The following is a 17,030-nucleotide window of genomic DNA, read 5'->3' as shown; positions in this document are numbered from 1 at the left end:
TGCACAGTGAGATAGTACAGCAGGTAAGACACTTGCTTTGCAGGCAGCCAACTGGGCTTCAATTCCCAGCACCCCATATGATTCCATAAAATTCACCAGGATGACCCCTGAATTAGAAGCCAGTAGTAAGCCCTGAGCACTGCTCAAAAACAAAAATGAAAGCGTAGTCACTGAGAATGCCAAATGGAAAATGCAGAACGCGGAATTGAGAATGGCAATCTTTTCTGATCCCAGATTAAGAATACATTTATCGGGACCTGGAGCAATAGCACAGTGAGCAGGGCGTTTGCCTTTGATTCTCAGCATCTCATATGGTCCCCCGAGCACCGCCAAGAGTAATTCCTGAGTGCATGAACCAGGAGTAAATCCTGTGTATCGCTAGTGTGACTCAAAAAGCAAAAAAAAAAAAAAAAAACACATTTATCAGGCCAGAGCGATACACCAGGGAGGGCATTTGCCTTGTAAGCAGCCAAATGGGTTCAATCTCTTGCATCCCATATGGTCCCCCAAGCACCACCAGGAGTAACTCCTAAGTGCAGAGCCTGGAGTAATCCCTGAGCATCGCTGGGTGGGACTCAAAAAGCTAAAAAAAAAAAAAAACACATTTATCAAAGGTGGAAAATGATGATAGAGGAAACTATTAGGTAGGGCACAAACATGATCAGTTTAAACTCATATACAAATTGAATATGAGGGGTTGGAGAGATAGGACAGGGGCCTTAATTCAATCCTAAGCATCCCATGTTGTCCCTTGAACCCCGCCAGACCCAAGAGTAAGTCCTGAGCACGACAGCTGTGGGCCAAAAAAAAAAAAAATAGTAGAAAAATAGGATTCACAGAAACCAAAAAAATCCTTATTCTTGACCTCACCCAAACTGAACATTTTATGTTCCACTGCTTTGACTCCTCCAAAATATCATTTCTATGGTACCAGGAAATTAATTAGTCCTTATCACTGGCTCTTCCAAAGATTTTATTCAGAGCCCCCTTTAAGTCTTTGTTCCTGAGACTATAGATGAAGGGGTTCAACATGGGGATGACCACTGTGTACATCACCGAAGGGGCGGCATTAGACTGTGAGCTGTGGGTCACAGCAGAGCCCAGATACACACCTAGGGCTGTGCCATAAAACAAGGAGACCATGGAGAGATGGGACGCACAGGTGGAAAAGGCTTTAAACTTCCCCTGAGCTGAAGAGATTCTGCGGATGGAGGAGACAATCTTATAGTAGGAATAAAGGATGCCAGCGAGGGGTCCGCACCCCAATAGTACGGATGAAATATATATTACCAGGTCATTCAGACGTGTGTCCGAACAGGCCAGCTGCACCATCAACTTGAGGTCACAGAAAAAGTAGGGGATTTCCAAGTTCATGGGGAAGGACAGATACAAGAGCAATAAGCTCTGCAACAAAGAATGCAAGGTACTGATGACCCAGCACACCAGGACCAGCAGCCCACACAGCCGGAAGTTCATGATGACCGTGTAATGCAGGGGGTGGCAGATAGCCACAAAGCGGTCATAGGCCATCACCGTCAGGATGAAATTGTCCAGGCCGACAAAGGCGATGAAAAAGTATATCTGGGTGAGGCAGCCTTCATAGCTGATGGCCTTGCTGTGTGTCTGGATGTTCACCAGCATCTTGGGGACGGTGGTGGAGGTGAAGCAGATGTCCACGAAGGACAGGTTGGCCAGGAAGAAGTACATGGGCGTGTGGAGGTGGGGGTCTGAGCTGACGGCCAGGATGATGAGCAGGTTCCCCAGCACGGTGATCAGGTACATGGACAGGAAGAGCCCAAAGATGTAGATCTGCAGTTCAGGGTCCTCTGACAGTCCCAAGAGGAAAATCTTGGGGTGTCGTGTAAGGTTCCGAGGATCCATATGTGAGACCAGCTGCGAGGGGAGAGAAAATACAGCGATGGTGGTTTCCAATCCACCCTCGGCTGTTCCCAGTTATGCTTCGTCACATTCACCTTTCATTAAGACATAAACTTAGGAGCTAACAATATCCATGGGATACACCGATTCAGTATTTCTTTATTTTTTCTTTTTTTTTATTAGCGAAACACCATGAGGTACAGTTATAGGCTTACAAATTTTGTGCTTGGGTTTCAGTTATACAATGATCAAGTGCCCATCCCTCCACCAGTTCCCGTCATCCATCACCACTGGTCCCAGCATCCACCCCCACCCCCCATCCCCCGCCCCGTCCCATCCTGCCTCTGTGGCAGGGTATTCCCCCTTGTTCTCTCTCTCTTCTTTTGGGTAATGTGTTTTGCAAGAGAGGCTTTGAGTGGCAATCATGTTTGGTCTATAGACTACTTTTAGCATGCTTCTCCCACCCTGGGAGGGTCCTCACAACACCCTTCATTTGGTGCTCTCTTCTCTATCTGAGCTTCTTTTCACCTAGAACGTGTGGCTGGCCTTCCATTCATGGAGCAAAATTCCTGGTACTAATCTCAGCCATTCCTGGGTGTTAATCTCCCTTTTTGTTGCTTTATGTTCCCCAGATGAATGCAATCTTTCTGTGTCTATCCCGCTCTTTCTGACTCATTTTGCTTAACATGATACTTTCCATGTAGTACCACTTTTATGTAAATTTCATAGCTTCTGCACCTCAAAAGAAACAGTGACCAAAATACAAAGACAGCCTACAGAATGGGAAAGGATATTCACCAAGTACACATCCGACAAGGGGTTGATATCAAGGATATACAAGGTACTGGTTAAACTCCACAAGAAGAAATCACCCAACCCCATCAAAAAATGGGGTAAGGAAATGAACAGAAACTTTCGCAAAGAAGAAATTCGAATGGCAAAAAGGCACATGAGAAAATGCTCTACATCACTAATCATCAGAGAGATGCAGATCAAAACCACAATGAGATATCATTTCACACCACAGAGACTGGCCCACATCCACAAGAACAAAAGCAACCGGTGCTGGCGCGGATGTGGCGAGAAAGGGACCCTCCTTCACTGCTGGTGGGAATGCCGGCTGGTCCAACCCTTTTGGAAAACAGTATGGACGACTCTCAAAAAATTAGAATTTGATCTGCCATTTGACCCAGCTATAGCACTCCTGGGAATATATCCCAGAGAGGCAAAAAGGTATAGTCCAAGTGACATCTGCAATTGTTTGTTCATTGCAGCACTCTTTACAATAGCCAGAATCTGGAAAAAACCTGAGTGCCCAAGAACAGATGACTGGTTAAAGAAACTTTGGTACATTTACACAATGGAGCACTATGTAGCTGTTAGTATTTCTTTATTTTTTTATTTCAGGCCACACCAGGCAGTGCATAGGACTTACTCCTGGCTCTGTGCTCAGGGATCATTCCTCGCCAACTCAAGACCATGTAAGAGATACAGAACAAACCCAGACCAACTGCATGCAAAATGAGCACCTACCCTTTGACTGCCAATTCAATATAAAATGTCAAACTGTGGGAAGTAACAGAAGGCAGGAAGAGCTCTAGTAAGATGTCTTTGGGTGTTGGAATGATAGTACAGCAGGTAGGGTGTTTGCCTTGCACAAAGCTGCTGCCCCTGGTTCGATTTCCGCATCCCATAGAGTTCCCTATGACCAGGAATAATTTCTGAGTTCAGAGCCACAAGCAACCCCTGAGCTTTGCTGGGTGTGACCCAAAAAAGCAAAAAACAAAACAAAAAGATGTCTTTGGAAGGGAACTGGAGAGATAGTACTGTAGGCAGGGAAGGCTCTTCCATTGCATGCTCCTGAACTTGGTGTAATCAGCCACTATTCATATGATCCCCAAAGCACAGCCAGGAGAAATTCTGAGTGCACAGCTAGGAGTAACTCCTAAGCATCACCAGGTCTGACCCCAACACACACACACACACACACACACACACACACACGTGTGTGTGTGTGTAGGTGGAAAGTTTCACACTCTCTACAGAAACATCACAGTGATACTTTGTCCAAGGAAAAAGATGATAACTTTGGGGTTGGAGCAATAGCACAGCAGGTAGGGTATTTGCCTTGCACACGGCCAACCCGGGTTTGAGCCCCAGCATCTCATATGGTCTCCCGAGCACCGCCAGGAGTAATTCCTGAGTGCATGAGCCAGGAGTAACCCCTGTACATCGCTGGTGTGACCCAAAAATCAAAAAAGAAAAAATTGATAACCTTGAGAGAATATATTGGCTGATGCAACTTTTAAAAATAAATCTGTTCACACACACTACAAAGAAACCACCCATAGCTGTAAGACATGGGAACATGTACAGGGCCTGTCTGAAGATTACCATGTGCTCTGTCTGCTTCTCTATCATTTTACTAATTTTGTACATAAGTGCACATGAAAATTGGAGGTCAAGAGGTACATCTGCCTTGGGGAGGGCATCTAACATGCATATGATTTCAATCCCTGAATCCCAACCAACATCCTTGGTTAGGAGCTTGCCATCATTACAAAAAATGAATCAAATATGTATCATTATCCTGCACAATTCTTCACTCACAAGTAAGAATCCATCTCTCCATATCAATTGTTTTTGTATTCCCAGCAGCCCGTGGGTAAATTTTCATTTAACAGCGACGACCACGTGGACATCTGGGCACAAAGTTGGGCTGTGCGGTTTGCACTGGCCCTACATAGTACAATATTTGTGCCTGGCTAAGTCCACTGGGCAGGAGGACTCACCTTGGGGCCCCTGCAAGAAAGGACTCAGTGTCAGAATCAGCCTGTTTCCAGGAAGCCTGGTGGGGGGCTGGGTCTCTGTCCCCACATGAGATGGCAGGCTGGATGCTTCATCAGACCTGGGGCCAGAGTCAGAACTCCAGAGCGGCGAGTGTGTTCCGGCACACATAAGGTTACACTGGCCGGTGGCCCAGAATAGTATTCGGGCTTCTTATGACTGCTCATTAGCTCAGGGCTCTCCTTCCCTGCACAGGATTTTCCCAGGAGGACGGATGTTGGGCTGGACAGAAATAATGGAAAATTACCCAACAGATGCCCTCCCAGAGGAAGGACACAGAGAAAAGGAAAGTCTGTGCTTTCCAGTTGGTGCCAATCCACTCTTCAGGGTGATGCTCAAAACACTTTCTCACACCTAGCATAACATTTCTCCAACCCGAATGCCCTGCCACAGAGGCAGGGTAGGATGGGGGGAGTGGGGGGTGGGAGGGATAATGGGATCAGTGGGTGTGGTAAATGGGCACTGATGGAGGGATGCGTATTTGATCATTGTATAATTGAAACCCCAAGCACAAAAATTTATATAAGTCTACAACTGTACCTCATGGCGTCTCACTAATAAAAATTAAATTAAAAATAAAGAGATAATAAAAACTCAGGGGGCGGGGAAAGTGTACAGCAGGTAGGGCATTTGCCTTGCTGTGGCACACCTGGGTTTGTTCCCCAGCATCCCATAGGGTCCCCGGAGCACTGCCAGGAGTGATTCCTGAGTATAGAGTCAGGAGTAACCCCTGAGCATTGCCAGCTGTGACTCAAAAAGCAAAAATTAATTAATTAATTAATTAATAAAAATAAATTAAATTAAAATTTATGAGAATACAGACACCACCTCTGCCCAAATCCCCATTAATGGTGCTTCCCTGGGCTGGAGCAATAACACAGTGAGTAGGGCATTTGCCTTACACGCAGCCAACCTGTGTTTGATTCCCAGCATCCTATATGGTCTCCCAAGCACTGCCAGGAGTAATTCCTGAGTGCACACCCAGGAGTAACCCCTGTACATCGCCGGGTGTGACCTAAAAAGCAAAAATAAATAAATAAATAAATAAATAAATAAATAAATAAAATAGAGGTGCTTCCTCCTCTCCTTAATGCTGGTTCATTGGGAAATCATTATTCACGGACACCCCTGAGGGTTGTGTGATTCAGTGTTCACACAACTCCATTCTCTGAGCTACAAATATTGTGAGCTCCGTTCTCCATTGAAGATATGTTTGCCATCGTTTAGGAATCCTGCACAAGATATTGTTGAGGGGGACCGGGAGAGTGTGGGGGCTCCATTGCTGTCAGTCCACACTCCTGCAACAGCGATCCTCGCAGTTGTGATTCCATGTGCCAGATAGTTAACGATGATGGCAGAGTTGTTATCGATACCTGCAGAGGTCCACGCTCAAAGGAAGAACATGGATGAAGTATCCACTGTGAGGAAAAATTACATGCCCCTAACACTCTTCTCCAACTCCAAGATGAAGATGAATCACCAGGAATTTAGGCATCAGGGTTCATTCTGGTTTTCCCGTACCTGACAGGAACTGCCTTTCCCAGAAGCTTCTCCCCGTGTTTCCACTCTACACCCTGGTCTGCAGAGCTGCCCTGGGACCAGGTAATGACATGTCGCCAGAAGTAAAGTAGCAAAGTGGGGAATTCATAGAGAATATAGTGGGAAAAGCATTTGTCTTGCACCAAGTAGACCAGATCCAATCCCCTACAATGAACATCCAAATGGTCCCCCCAAATCCCACCAGAAATAATTCCTGAGAGACAGCAGAAGGAAGCCCTGAGCATCCCCAGGGATGACAAGAGAAATAAAGACAAAGCATATTGGCATGGGCTGTATTTGATCAATCGCAGAAATGACTGAAAGTCATCACACAGACACAGAAATAAAATACAGAAATAAAATACATCAACATAGCAACATCCCTTAGAGATACACATCTGCAGAGGAAATGAAGCCATTTTCCTTTCACGTGATGACATTGGGAAGAGCATTTTAGTGACACACAAAGAAAGGGAGGACAGTGACTGGGGTTGGAGTGATAGCACAGCGGGTAGGGCATTTGCTTTGCACGTGGCCGACCTGGGTTCAATTCCCAGCATCCCATATGGTTCCCTGAGCACCATTAGGAGTAATCCCTGAGTGTAGAACCAGGAGTAACCCATGCAATGCTGGGTGTGACCCAAAAAGAAAAAAAAAAAGAATAATCTCCAATTTTCCTCTCATCTCAACATACAAATGTTACTTGTACCCAAACACAGTGTGTGTCCCGTTTAGTAGTAAATTCAAGAGAGCTTTTAGAGAATGAGTGACCAACACATCATAGCAGTAGGCACTTACCTTCTGCGCAACTGACCCAGGTTCTGTCGCCGTACCCCATAATATTTCGGAGCCTGGATGATCCTTGAGAGCAGAGCAAGGAATGTCCCCAGAGTTGAACAAGTGTGACTCCCCAACAAAAACTAATAACCTGCTCTCACATAAGCACTGTAGCACTGTCCTCCCATTGTTCATCGATATGCTTGAGTGGGCCCAGTTATGTCTCCGTTGTGAGACTTGCTGTTACTGTGTTTGGCATATCAAATACGTCACGGGTAGCTTGCCAGGATTTGCTGTGCGGGCGAGATACTCTCGGTAGCTTGCCAGGCTCTCCGAGAGGGGTGGAGGAATTGAATTCAGGTCGGTCAAGTTGGCCGTGTGCAAGGTAAACGCCTACCACTGTGCTAGCTTTCACATGTGATTCAAGTAAATCTTTTTTTGCTTTTTTTTTCTTTTTTTGCTTTTTTGGGTCACACCAGCAATACTCAGGGGTTATTCCTGGCTCTGCTCTCAGGAATAACTCCTGTGGTGCTTGGGGATCCATATGGGATGCCAGGAACTGAATCTGGATAGTCTCATGCAAGACCAATGACCTCCCCATAATACTATTGCTGCAGCCCCTCAAGTGAATTTATTTCTTTTTTTTCTTTCTTTCTTTTGGGGGGGCTTTTTGGGTCACACCCAGCATTGCACAGGAGTTACTCCTGACTTTACACTCAGAAATTACTCCTGGCAGTGCTCAGGGGGCCATATGGAATGCTGAGGATCAAACCCCAGTCGGCTGCATGCAAGGCAAAGCCTACCTACTGTGCTATCACTCCAGCCCTGAATTCTTTCTTAAGAAACATAAGAAGAGGGCTGGAGCAATGGCACAATGAGGAGGGTGTTTGCCTTGCAAGCGCCCAACCTGGGTTCAATCCCCAGCATCCCATCTGGTCCCCCCAAGCACCGCCAGGAGTAATCCCTAAGTACCGAGCTAGGAGTAACCCTTGAGCATCGCTGGGTGTGGCCCATAAAGCAAGAAAAAAAAAGAAAAGAAAAGAAGTTGATGGCCAGTGAGAGAGTACAGTGGGAAGGTGCTTGATTTGCATGCGGCCAACTTTCATTCCATTCCCAGCACCCCATACAAGAGCGTCACCAGAAGTAACCCCTGAGCTCAGAGCCAAGAGTCAGTCTGAGCACTGCGGAGAGTGGCACAAAAACAAAAACGAAGGTGCAGTCCTGCAGAATGCCAAATGGAAAAAGCAGAATGCAGAATTAAGAATGGCAACCTTTTCTGATCCCAGATTGAGAATACATTTATCAAGTAGAAATATGATGACAGAGGAAATTGGATCACAGGTAGCTCACTAAACATGGTCAGTCTCAACTCTATATAAAATTTGAATATGAGGGCCTAGACAGTGTGACCCACAACAAAGAAAAATTTCGTAGGAGAATCAAATTCACAGAAAACCAAAACCGCCGATTCCTCTCTCTCTCATCCAATCTGAACATATAGCGGCTTTCACTGCTTTGATCCGCGTCAGAGCATCACTTCGATGGTTCCAGAAAATTCGTTTATAACTGGCCCCTCCAAAGATTTTTTTCAGAGCCCCCTTTAAGTCTTTGTTCCTGAGGCTATAGATGAAGGGGTTCAGCATGGGGGTGACCACCGTGTACATCACCGAGAGGATTGCTTTACACTGTGTGTTCTCACTCACGTAGAGCTCAGGTACACACCAATGACTGTGCCATAAAACAAGGAGTCCACGGAGAGGTGAGATGTGCAGGTGGAAAAGGCTTTAAACTTGCCCTAAGCCGAGGAGATCCTACAGATGGAGGAGACGATCTTAGAGTAGGAATAAATGATGCCAGCCACGGGACCGCCCACAAATGGCAAAGCTAAAATATATATCACCAGGTCATTCAGGAGTGTGTCCGAACAGGCCAGCTGCAACAACTGCTTGAGTTCACAGCAAAAGTGGGGTATTTCCAAGTCCACAGGGAAGGACAGACTTAAGACTATTAAACTCTGAAATAAAGAATTCAGGTGGCAGAAGACCCAGCACACCAGGACCAACAGTCCACAGACCCTGGGATTCATGATGACCGTGTAATGCAGGGGGTGGCAGATGGCCACAAAGCGGTCATAGGCCATCACCGTCAGGATGAAATTGTCCAGGCCGACAAAGGCGATGAAAAAGTATATCTGGGTGAGGCAGCCTTCATAGCTGATGGCCTTGCTGTGTGTCTGGATGTTCACCAGCATCTTGGGGACGGTGGTGGAGGTGAAGCAGATGTCCACGAAGGACAGGTTGGCCAGGAAGAAGTACATGGGCGTGTGGAGGTGGGGGTCTGAGCTGACGGCCAGGATGATGAGCAGGTTCCCCAGCACGGTGATCAGGTACATGGACAGGAAGAGCCCAAAGATGTAGATCTGCAGTTCAGGGTCTTCTGACAGTCCCAAGAGGGAAATCTTGGGGTGTCATGTAAGGTTCTGAGGATCCATGTGCAAAACAGGCTGTGAGGGGAGAGAAAACACAGCGACAGTGGTTTCCAATCCTCCCTCTGCAGCTCTCAGTCAAGCTCTGTCACTACCAGCCTTTCATTAAGATAGAAAATAGGAGTAAATGAATGATATCAGTGTAGTAAACAAATTTAATACGTTTATGAAGCTACACCCAACAGTGCTCAGGGCTTTCTCCAATCTCTGTGCTCAAGGACCATTTGGCAGGAACAGGGAACAATCCGCGATTCCTAGAATCAAACCCAAGATGACTGCTTGCAAGGCAAGTGCCATACTGCTCGAACTATTATTCAGCCCCCATAACTCTCACCGTCATTTCAATATTCGGTGGGAAACAATTAGAAGTAAACTAAGCAAGATGAATCCTATTAAGATGGGTGGGCAGGGGATAGACAGAGAGTACAGTAAGGCAGGCGCTTGCAGTACTCACTCCTGACTGGGTTTGATCCCTGGCACCCATATGCTCTTTGCTCCCCTGGTATAACTAGGAGGTGAGTGCTCTGAGCGCAGAGCCAGGAGTAACTCCTGAGCATCACTCGGTGTGGCCCCAAATGATTAAAGATGAAAACCAGGGCCAGAGTGATAGTACAGCAGGTAGAGCATGCACCTGACCCAGGGTTCAATCCCCGGCATCCCATATGGTGCCCCGAGCACTGCTAGGAGTAATTCCTGAGTGCAGAGCCAGGAGTAACCCCTGAGCATCACTGGGTGTTACCCAAAAAGTAAAAAAAAAAAAAGGATGGAAAGAAGTTCAAATGTCATTTCCTCTTATGAGAAATGTATGGCTTTAGCGATGCCTCTCGAACATCAAGCTAATGTTTTGTCTGAGGATAAAGATCAGAACCTCAAAAGAATGTTGTGGCTAATGCAAATGTTAGCAATAAATCTAATCATGAATACCATAAAAAAAAAAACAACCAATGACGCGAAAGTAAATCAGAGCAAATGAATGAGGATTGCTATGTGCTCTCTCTGCATCACTCTGGTCTCATTTATTTTTTTCACAGAACTACAGACTGACTGATAAGCATAGAAAAGTCAGGGTGGCATTTGCCTCGCATACATCTGAGCCGGGTTTGTTCCCCGGGTCCAGGATTTACTGTGAGGTTCTTTCTCACTGGCCACAGTACAATGCTTGGGGCTGACTTGGCTTGACCAATCAGAGTGTTCACTGCGCTGTACTCACTTTCGTGTCTTTGCGAGGCACAACTTCGTGTCAGAGTCAGTCAGCTCCCCGGGATGCCTAATGAAGGGCTTGGTCTCAGTCCCTACACGAGACGGCAGGTTGGAGGCAGCATCAGTCCCGGGACCAGAGTCAGGACTCCAGAAGCAGCGAGTGTGCCCTGCCCCAAATGGTGCACTGCCTGGTGGCCCAGAGGAGGACAGGTGTTCAAGCCTCACAGCTGCTCATTAGCACAGACTCATCTCCCCACCCCCCATACCTCCCCCTCCACCCGGAATAGGATTCCCCTAGGGGAAGACGCTGGGCTGGGTGTAAATAACGGAAAATTACCAAAGCTTCCCTGGAGAACAGCTCAGAAGCAATGCAACGTCTGTGCTTTCCACTTTGTCCCCATCAATTCCCTGACTTTCAGAGATCAAAATGCAAAATACGTTCCCCCAACCAAGAATATGAGATTTCTCCAAACTCGGCACCAAGAGTCCTGGCTGGATTAGGTGCCAGGTGTTCTAAAAATAGTGAACTCGGGGCTGGAGAGAGAGTACAGTGTGGAGGGTGTTTGCCTGGCTGCAGTTGACCTGGATACGGACCCTGCATCCACTGAGCACCGCCAAAAGTTATTCCTGAGTGCAGAGCCAGAAGTATCCCCTAAGTATAACCAGGTTTGACCCCCCCTCAAAAAATTACTAAAATAGTGAACTCGACCCATATCCCACCACCACTGCCATGGAAACTCATCAAACGGCTTTCTTACGGAAACTTATAAATAAATCTCAAAAGAGATCAACTTGCTGGAAAAATTTCTCAGCTACCTAGTTTGGGCTTAAACTAAGAGCCATGTCGGGGAGGAATGGGACAAGTTCCTGCCCTGCCAAAATCTGGTAGCTGCACTCACACCCCAACAGCTGCTTCCGTGCCTCCAGTCAGTTGCCCAGCTAAATACTTCGGATTTTCTGGAATGATATCTCCAAACTCTCCATGACTGGGGCTGGAGCAATAGCACAGATGGTAGGATGTTTGCCTTGCACACAGATGACCCGGGTTCGATTCCCAGCATCCCATATGGTCCCCCGAGCACTGCCAGCAGTAATTCCTGAGTGCAGATCCAGGAGTAACAGCTGAACATCGCCTGGTGTGACCCCCCCCCAAAAAAAACTCTACATGACTGATATCCCAGTAGAAGCGCACTAGATTGGACAGGAATGTAATGTGGAAACCAACTCATCTTGACTAACGAAGATGTTAACACAGATGACTAAACTTGCAACAACAGCTCAGTAAATCCTCAGATAAGGACTTCATGTCCCCATGGAGAGATATAACAATTTCACAAGTTTTCTTTCACTGAAATGTTTTTGATCATTTCATTAGCCACTGATGTTTTAAATTTATTCATTTCTTGACTCATCAATAATTATTTATGTCTATCATTTTTTTGTTGTTACTGTGTTTAGCATATCAAATACATACTGGGCCCGCTCAAGCAAATCGATGAATAATGGGAGGACAGTGCTACAGTGCTATCATTTTATTGAATCACCATGAATTACAAAGCTACTTGGTATTCAGTTACAGGTGTACAACGTTCCAACAATAATCTCTACACCAGTGTCCACTTTCCTCCACTAATGTCCCAATCTTCCTCCCATCCCCAGCTTTCCTCTGTAGCAGCCTTTAGCCACTTATTGGTCACAAGAAATATAAAATAAATTCTTCTGAACCTGCAATGCAGGCAGACATGAAGGGTGTGGTTGGGAATATGGAAACAATGGTGGAGGAAGGTGACCGTGGTGGTGGAATTGGTGTTGGAATACTGAATGCCTGTAACAAGTCATCATGGAAAATTTTGTAAACCACTGGGTATAAATAAAGTGGGAAAAAATAAAGATACTCTTTTATTCAGGTGGGAATGCAAACTCCCATTATTCCCAGTAAGGGTGCTTCGGCTCTTCGTGATGCTGACCCATTGGGAAATCATTGTTCATGGACACCCCTGAGGGATGTCTGATTGGGCGTTCACACAACTCCATTCTCTGAGCTACAAGGATTGTGAGCTCTGTTTTCTATTGAAGATATCTCTGCATCCCTTAGTGATCCTGCCCAAGTTATTGGCTGAGTAATTAGGGGACAGCGATGGTGGCTCTATTCCATTGCTCACCCTTGCAAAGGTGGTTCTCACCAGGGGGTCTTGCCCGTGTAGGATATTCAACCATGATGGCTGAGGTGTTTAGAGATACCCACAGTAGAGCACCCTACACAAAGAGAACACAGGTCCTAATGTACACAGTGGGGAGAAATTATGTTTCCCAGTCACCCTTTTCCAACTTCAACAGGAACAGGATTCACCAGGAATTTAGAAGTCAACGTCCATTCTGGTTCCCTGAATCCTGATGGGAACTGCCTTTCAAAAAAGCTTCTCCTGGTCTTCCTACTCTACATCCTGGTCTGTGGCACAGTCTTTGGGTACCAGGCAGTGCCATGTGGGTAGAAGTTGGGGAGCAAATTGGGAATGAGAAAGAGTACAGTGGTGGGGCTGGAGCCATAGCACAGCAGGTAAGGCGTTTTCCTTGCATTCAGCCAACCCAGGTTCAATTCCCAGCATCCCATATGGTCCCCCGAGCACCACCAGGCATAATTCCACAGTGCAGAGCCAGGAGTAACCCCTGTGCACTGCCGGGTGTAATCCAAAAAGAAAAAAAAAAGAGTACAGCAGGCAGGGTGTTTGACTTGCAGAAAGACAATCCAGTTTCAGTCCCCTGCTGCTCAGATCCAGGTGGTAACCCCATCCCCACCAGGAGTAATTCCTTGAGATTAGAGCCAGGAGGAAACCCAGAGCATCCCCAGGTGTCACCCAAAAAAATGAAAACCAAGAACAAAATGGGATGGACTGTGTTGGACCATCCACAGAAATCACTGAAAGTCATCCCACAGAAACGCATGAAATAAAAATAGCTAAACACAGCATTAGCACTTAATAGCAACACACACAGAGATGGTCTTTGAGATAAACATGGGGCCTTTTTAATTCTATATAATAACAAATAACATTGGGCAAAACAGTCTTGGGATATACAAAGAAAGGAAGGACAGAAAAATGACAATGATCTCACTTTCCATGGTATTCAATATACAAATACTCCCTGTACCCAAAGTCAAAATGTTTCTCTATTAGTAATAAATTCGTGCTGCTTTTAATAAATGGCGCCAGAGCATTTAGGACACTTACCTTGTGTGTCATTGACCAGGTTCTGTCCCTAGGACGCCCTAGGGTCCCCCAGGTCAGGAGTTATCCTTCAGGGCAGACTCAGAATAGCCCCAGACTAATCCACTTGTGACCACCACCACCCCCCAAAAAAGAAAAAAATAAAAAGCAGAACCTGGTCTAATTGTCTAACTATCACTCAGAGAATTTATTCTTTTTTTTTTTTTTGCTTTTTTTTGGGGGGAGGGGGTCACACCTGGCGGTGCACAGGGGTTACTCCTGGCTCTGCACTCAGGAATTACTCCGGAAGGTACTCAAGAGACCATATAGGATGCTGGAAATCGTATCCGGGTTGGCCGTGTGCAAGGCAAACGCCCTACCTGCTGTGCTATTGCTCCAGCCCCCAGAGAATTTATTCTTAAGAAATGCATGCCACTCAGCACATGCTGGGGGAAAAGGCAGCTCAGATAGAGAAGGGAACACCAAGTAAAGAATGATTGGAGGACTCGCTCGGGATGTGAGTTGCATACTGAAAGTAGACTATAGACCGAACACAATGGCCATTCAATACCTCTATTGCAAACTACAACACACTGAAGGAAAGAGTGAGCAAAAGGGAATGCCCTGCCACAGAGGAAGGGCAGGGAGGGGGAGCAGGGAGAATGGGGTGTGGGGATGGGAGGGCTACTAGGATCATTGGTGGTGGAGAATGGACACTGGTGGAGGGATGAGTACTCCGTCATTGTATAACTGAAACCCAAGCACGAAAGTTTGTAAGTCTACAACTCTACCTCATGGTGTTTCACTAATAAAAAATTTAAAAAATTAAAACAAAAAAGGGGGCTGGAGCGATAGCGCAGTGGGTAGGGCATTTGCCTTGCACGAGTTCGATTCCCAGAATCCCATATGGTCCCCTGAGCACCTCCAGGAGTAATTCCTGAGTGCAGAGCCAGGAGTTACCCCTGTGCATAGCCGCGTGTGACTCAAAAAGCAAAAAAAAATTTAAAAAAAAAAGAAATGCATGCCACCAATGGCCAGTGAGACAGTACAGCAGGTACTTGTCTTGCATGCAACCAACTCAAGTTCAATCCCGGGCATCCCAAGCAGTGCTCTGTGCCCCACTAGGAGTGACCCTTGAGTTCAGAGCCAGGAGAAAGCCCTGAGTACTGCTGGGTGTGAGCAACCCTGGGTGTGACCCAAAAAAGCAAAAAAAAAATTTTATTCATTGTGAATGCCAAACTAAAACTTTAGAATACAGAATTGAGAATTTTTTGAATCCAGAACGGGAAACATCTATTGGGGTAAAAAACTGAGTGACAGGGGGAATTTTTTTTGGGGGGGGGTTAATTTTTTAGAAGAGTTTGTTTATTTTCTTTTTTGCTTTTTGGGTCTCACCCGGTGATGCACAGGGGTTACTCCTGGCTCTGCACTCAGGAATTACTCTTGGTGGTACTCGGGGACCATAAGGGATGCTGGGAATCAAGCCCAGGTTGGCCGCGTGCAAGGCAAATGTCCTACCTGCTATGTTATTGCTCCAACCTCAACAGAGGAAATTTTGAGAGCAGGTAGAGCCCCAAACATGCTCAATTCTATATAAGATTTGAATAGGAAGGCCTGAACAGATAGGACAGTGCAGAGGGAGCTTTGCTTGACCAAGCAACCCAGGTTCAATTTCTGACACCCCAGAGGGTTCCCCCCAAACACTGGCAGGAGTGATTCCTGAGTGCAAATCCAGGAGTATGCCCAGAGCACTGTCAGGAGTGGCCCCCAAACAAAAACTTAGTAGGAAATTAGAATTCACAGGAAAATGAAAAATCTCCCATTCCTTGATATCATCCAATCTGGACATTTCCGTTCCCACCACTTTGAACCCCCACGATCACGTCAGTTCTTCAATTCCAGGAGATTAATCCTTGTCGGCGGCTCGGCCAAAGACTCTTTTCACAGCTCCCTTTAAGTCTTGGTTCCTGAGACTGTAGATGAAGGGGTTCAGCATGGGGGTGACCACTGTGTACATCACCGAGGGGATGGCATTAGAGTGTGAGCTGTGGGCACCAGCAGAGCTTACATACACACCTAGGGCTGTGATATAGAACAAGGAGACCACAGAGAGGTGAGAGGCACAAGTGGAAAAGGCTTTAAACTTCCCCTGAGCCGAGGAGATTCTGCGGATGGAGGAGATGATCTTAGAGTAGGAGTAAAGGATGCCAACCATGGGCCCACCCCACAAGAGCGTAGCAAAAATATATATCAACATGTCATTCAGAAGCGTGTCCGAACAAGCCAGTTGTATCAGTATTTTAAGGTCACAGAAAAAGTGGGGGATTTCAACGACGTCCTTGCAGAAGGACAGACGCAAGAACATTAGACTCTGTAACAAAGAATGCAGGTGACTGATGACCCAGCACACCAGGACCAGTAGTCTACACAGCCGGGGGTTCAAGATGACTGTATAATGCAGGGGGTGGCAGATGGCCACAAAGCGGTCATAGGCCATCACCGTCAGGATGAAATCATCCAGGCCTATGAACAGCATGAAAAAGTACATCTGGGTGAGGCAGCCCTCATAGCTGATAGCTTTGTTCTGCATCTGGATGTTCAGCAGCATCTTGGGGACCGTGGTGGAGGTGAAGCAGATGTCCACAAGGGACAGGTTGGACAGGAAGAAGTACATGGGCGTGTGGAGGTGGGGTTCTGAGCTGACGGCCAGGATGATGAGCAGGTTCCCCAGCACAGTGATCAGGTACATGGACAGGAAGAGCCCAAAGACGTAGATCTGCAATTCGGGATCCTCTGATAGTCCCAAGAGGAAAAACTCAGACAGTCTTGTAAGGTTCCCTGGGTCCATGTGCTGGGCTCAACTACCAGGAGAGGGAAATAGACTGTGATTATGGTTTCCTTTTTTTTTTTTAATTGGTGAAACACCATGAGATACAGTTGTAGTCTTACAACTTCCATGCTTGGGTATCAGTTATACAATGATCGAGTACCCATCCCTCCACCAGCGCCCATTCTCCACCACCAATGAACCCAGTAGCCCTCCCACCGACCCCAACCCCCCACCCCCACCCCACCTCTGTGGCAGGGCATTCCCTTTT

The 17,030-nt window shown here is 46.6% G+C and overlaps 2 protein-coding genes and 1 pseudogene across 2 annotated transcripts; all 3 read right to left on the bottom strand.

Moving 5' to 3' along the window:
• Positions 1 to 942: 942 nt before the first annotated feature.
• On the bottom strand, positions 943 to 1,881 carry LOC130022254 (olfactory receptor 7A10-like). The gene has a single exon (XM_056113005.1). The coding sequence runs from the start codon at positions 1,879 to 1,881 to the stop codon at positions 943 to 945; it is 939 nt and encodes a 312-aa protein (XP_055968980.1).
• A 6,605-nt stretch (positions 1,882 to 8,486) lies between these two features.
• On the bottom strand, positions 8,487 to 9,433 carry LOC130022253 (olfactory receptor 7A10-like; annotated as a pseudogene).
• Positions 9,434 to 15,838: 6,405 nt separating this feature from the next.
• Positions 15,839 to 16,780, bottom strand: LOC130022252 (olfactory receptor 7A10-like). Its single transcript, XM_056113004.1, has one exon. The coding sequence runs from the start codon at positions 16,778 to 16,780 to the stop codon at positions 15,839 to 15,841; it is 942 nt and encodes a 313-aa protein (XP_055968979.1).
• Between the last annotated feature and the right edge of the window lie 250 nt (positions 16,781 to 17,030).

Source organism: Sorex fumeus, unplaced genomic scaffold (assembly GCF_029834395.1).
Source record: "Sorex fumeus unplaced genomic scaffold, SorFum_2.1 ptg000019l, whole genome shotgun sequence".
Taxonomy (NCBI): Eukaryota; Metazoa; Chordata; class Mammalia; order Eulipotyphla; family Soricidae; genus Sorex; species Sorex fumeus.
The sequence above is the reverse complement of the archived record's forward strand: the minus strand, read 5'-3'. Positions and strand labels throughout refer to the sequence as shown.

Bases quoted from the DNA above. Each gene is read 5' to 3' on its own strand.
- LOC130022252 (XM_056113004.1), bottom strand. From the start codon at position 16,780: ATGGACCCAGGGAACCTTACAAGACTGTCTGAGTTTTTCCTCTTGGGA.
- LOC130022254 (XM_056113005.1), bottom strand. From the start codon at position 1,881: ATGGATCCTCGGAACCTTACACGACACCCCAAGATTTTCCTCTTGGGA.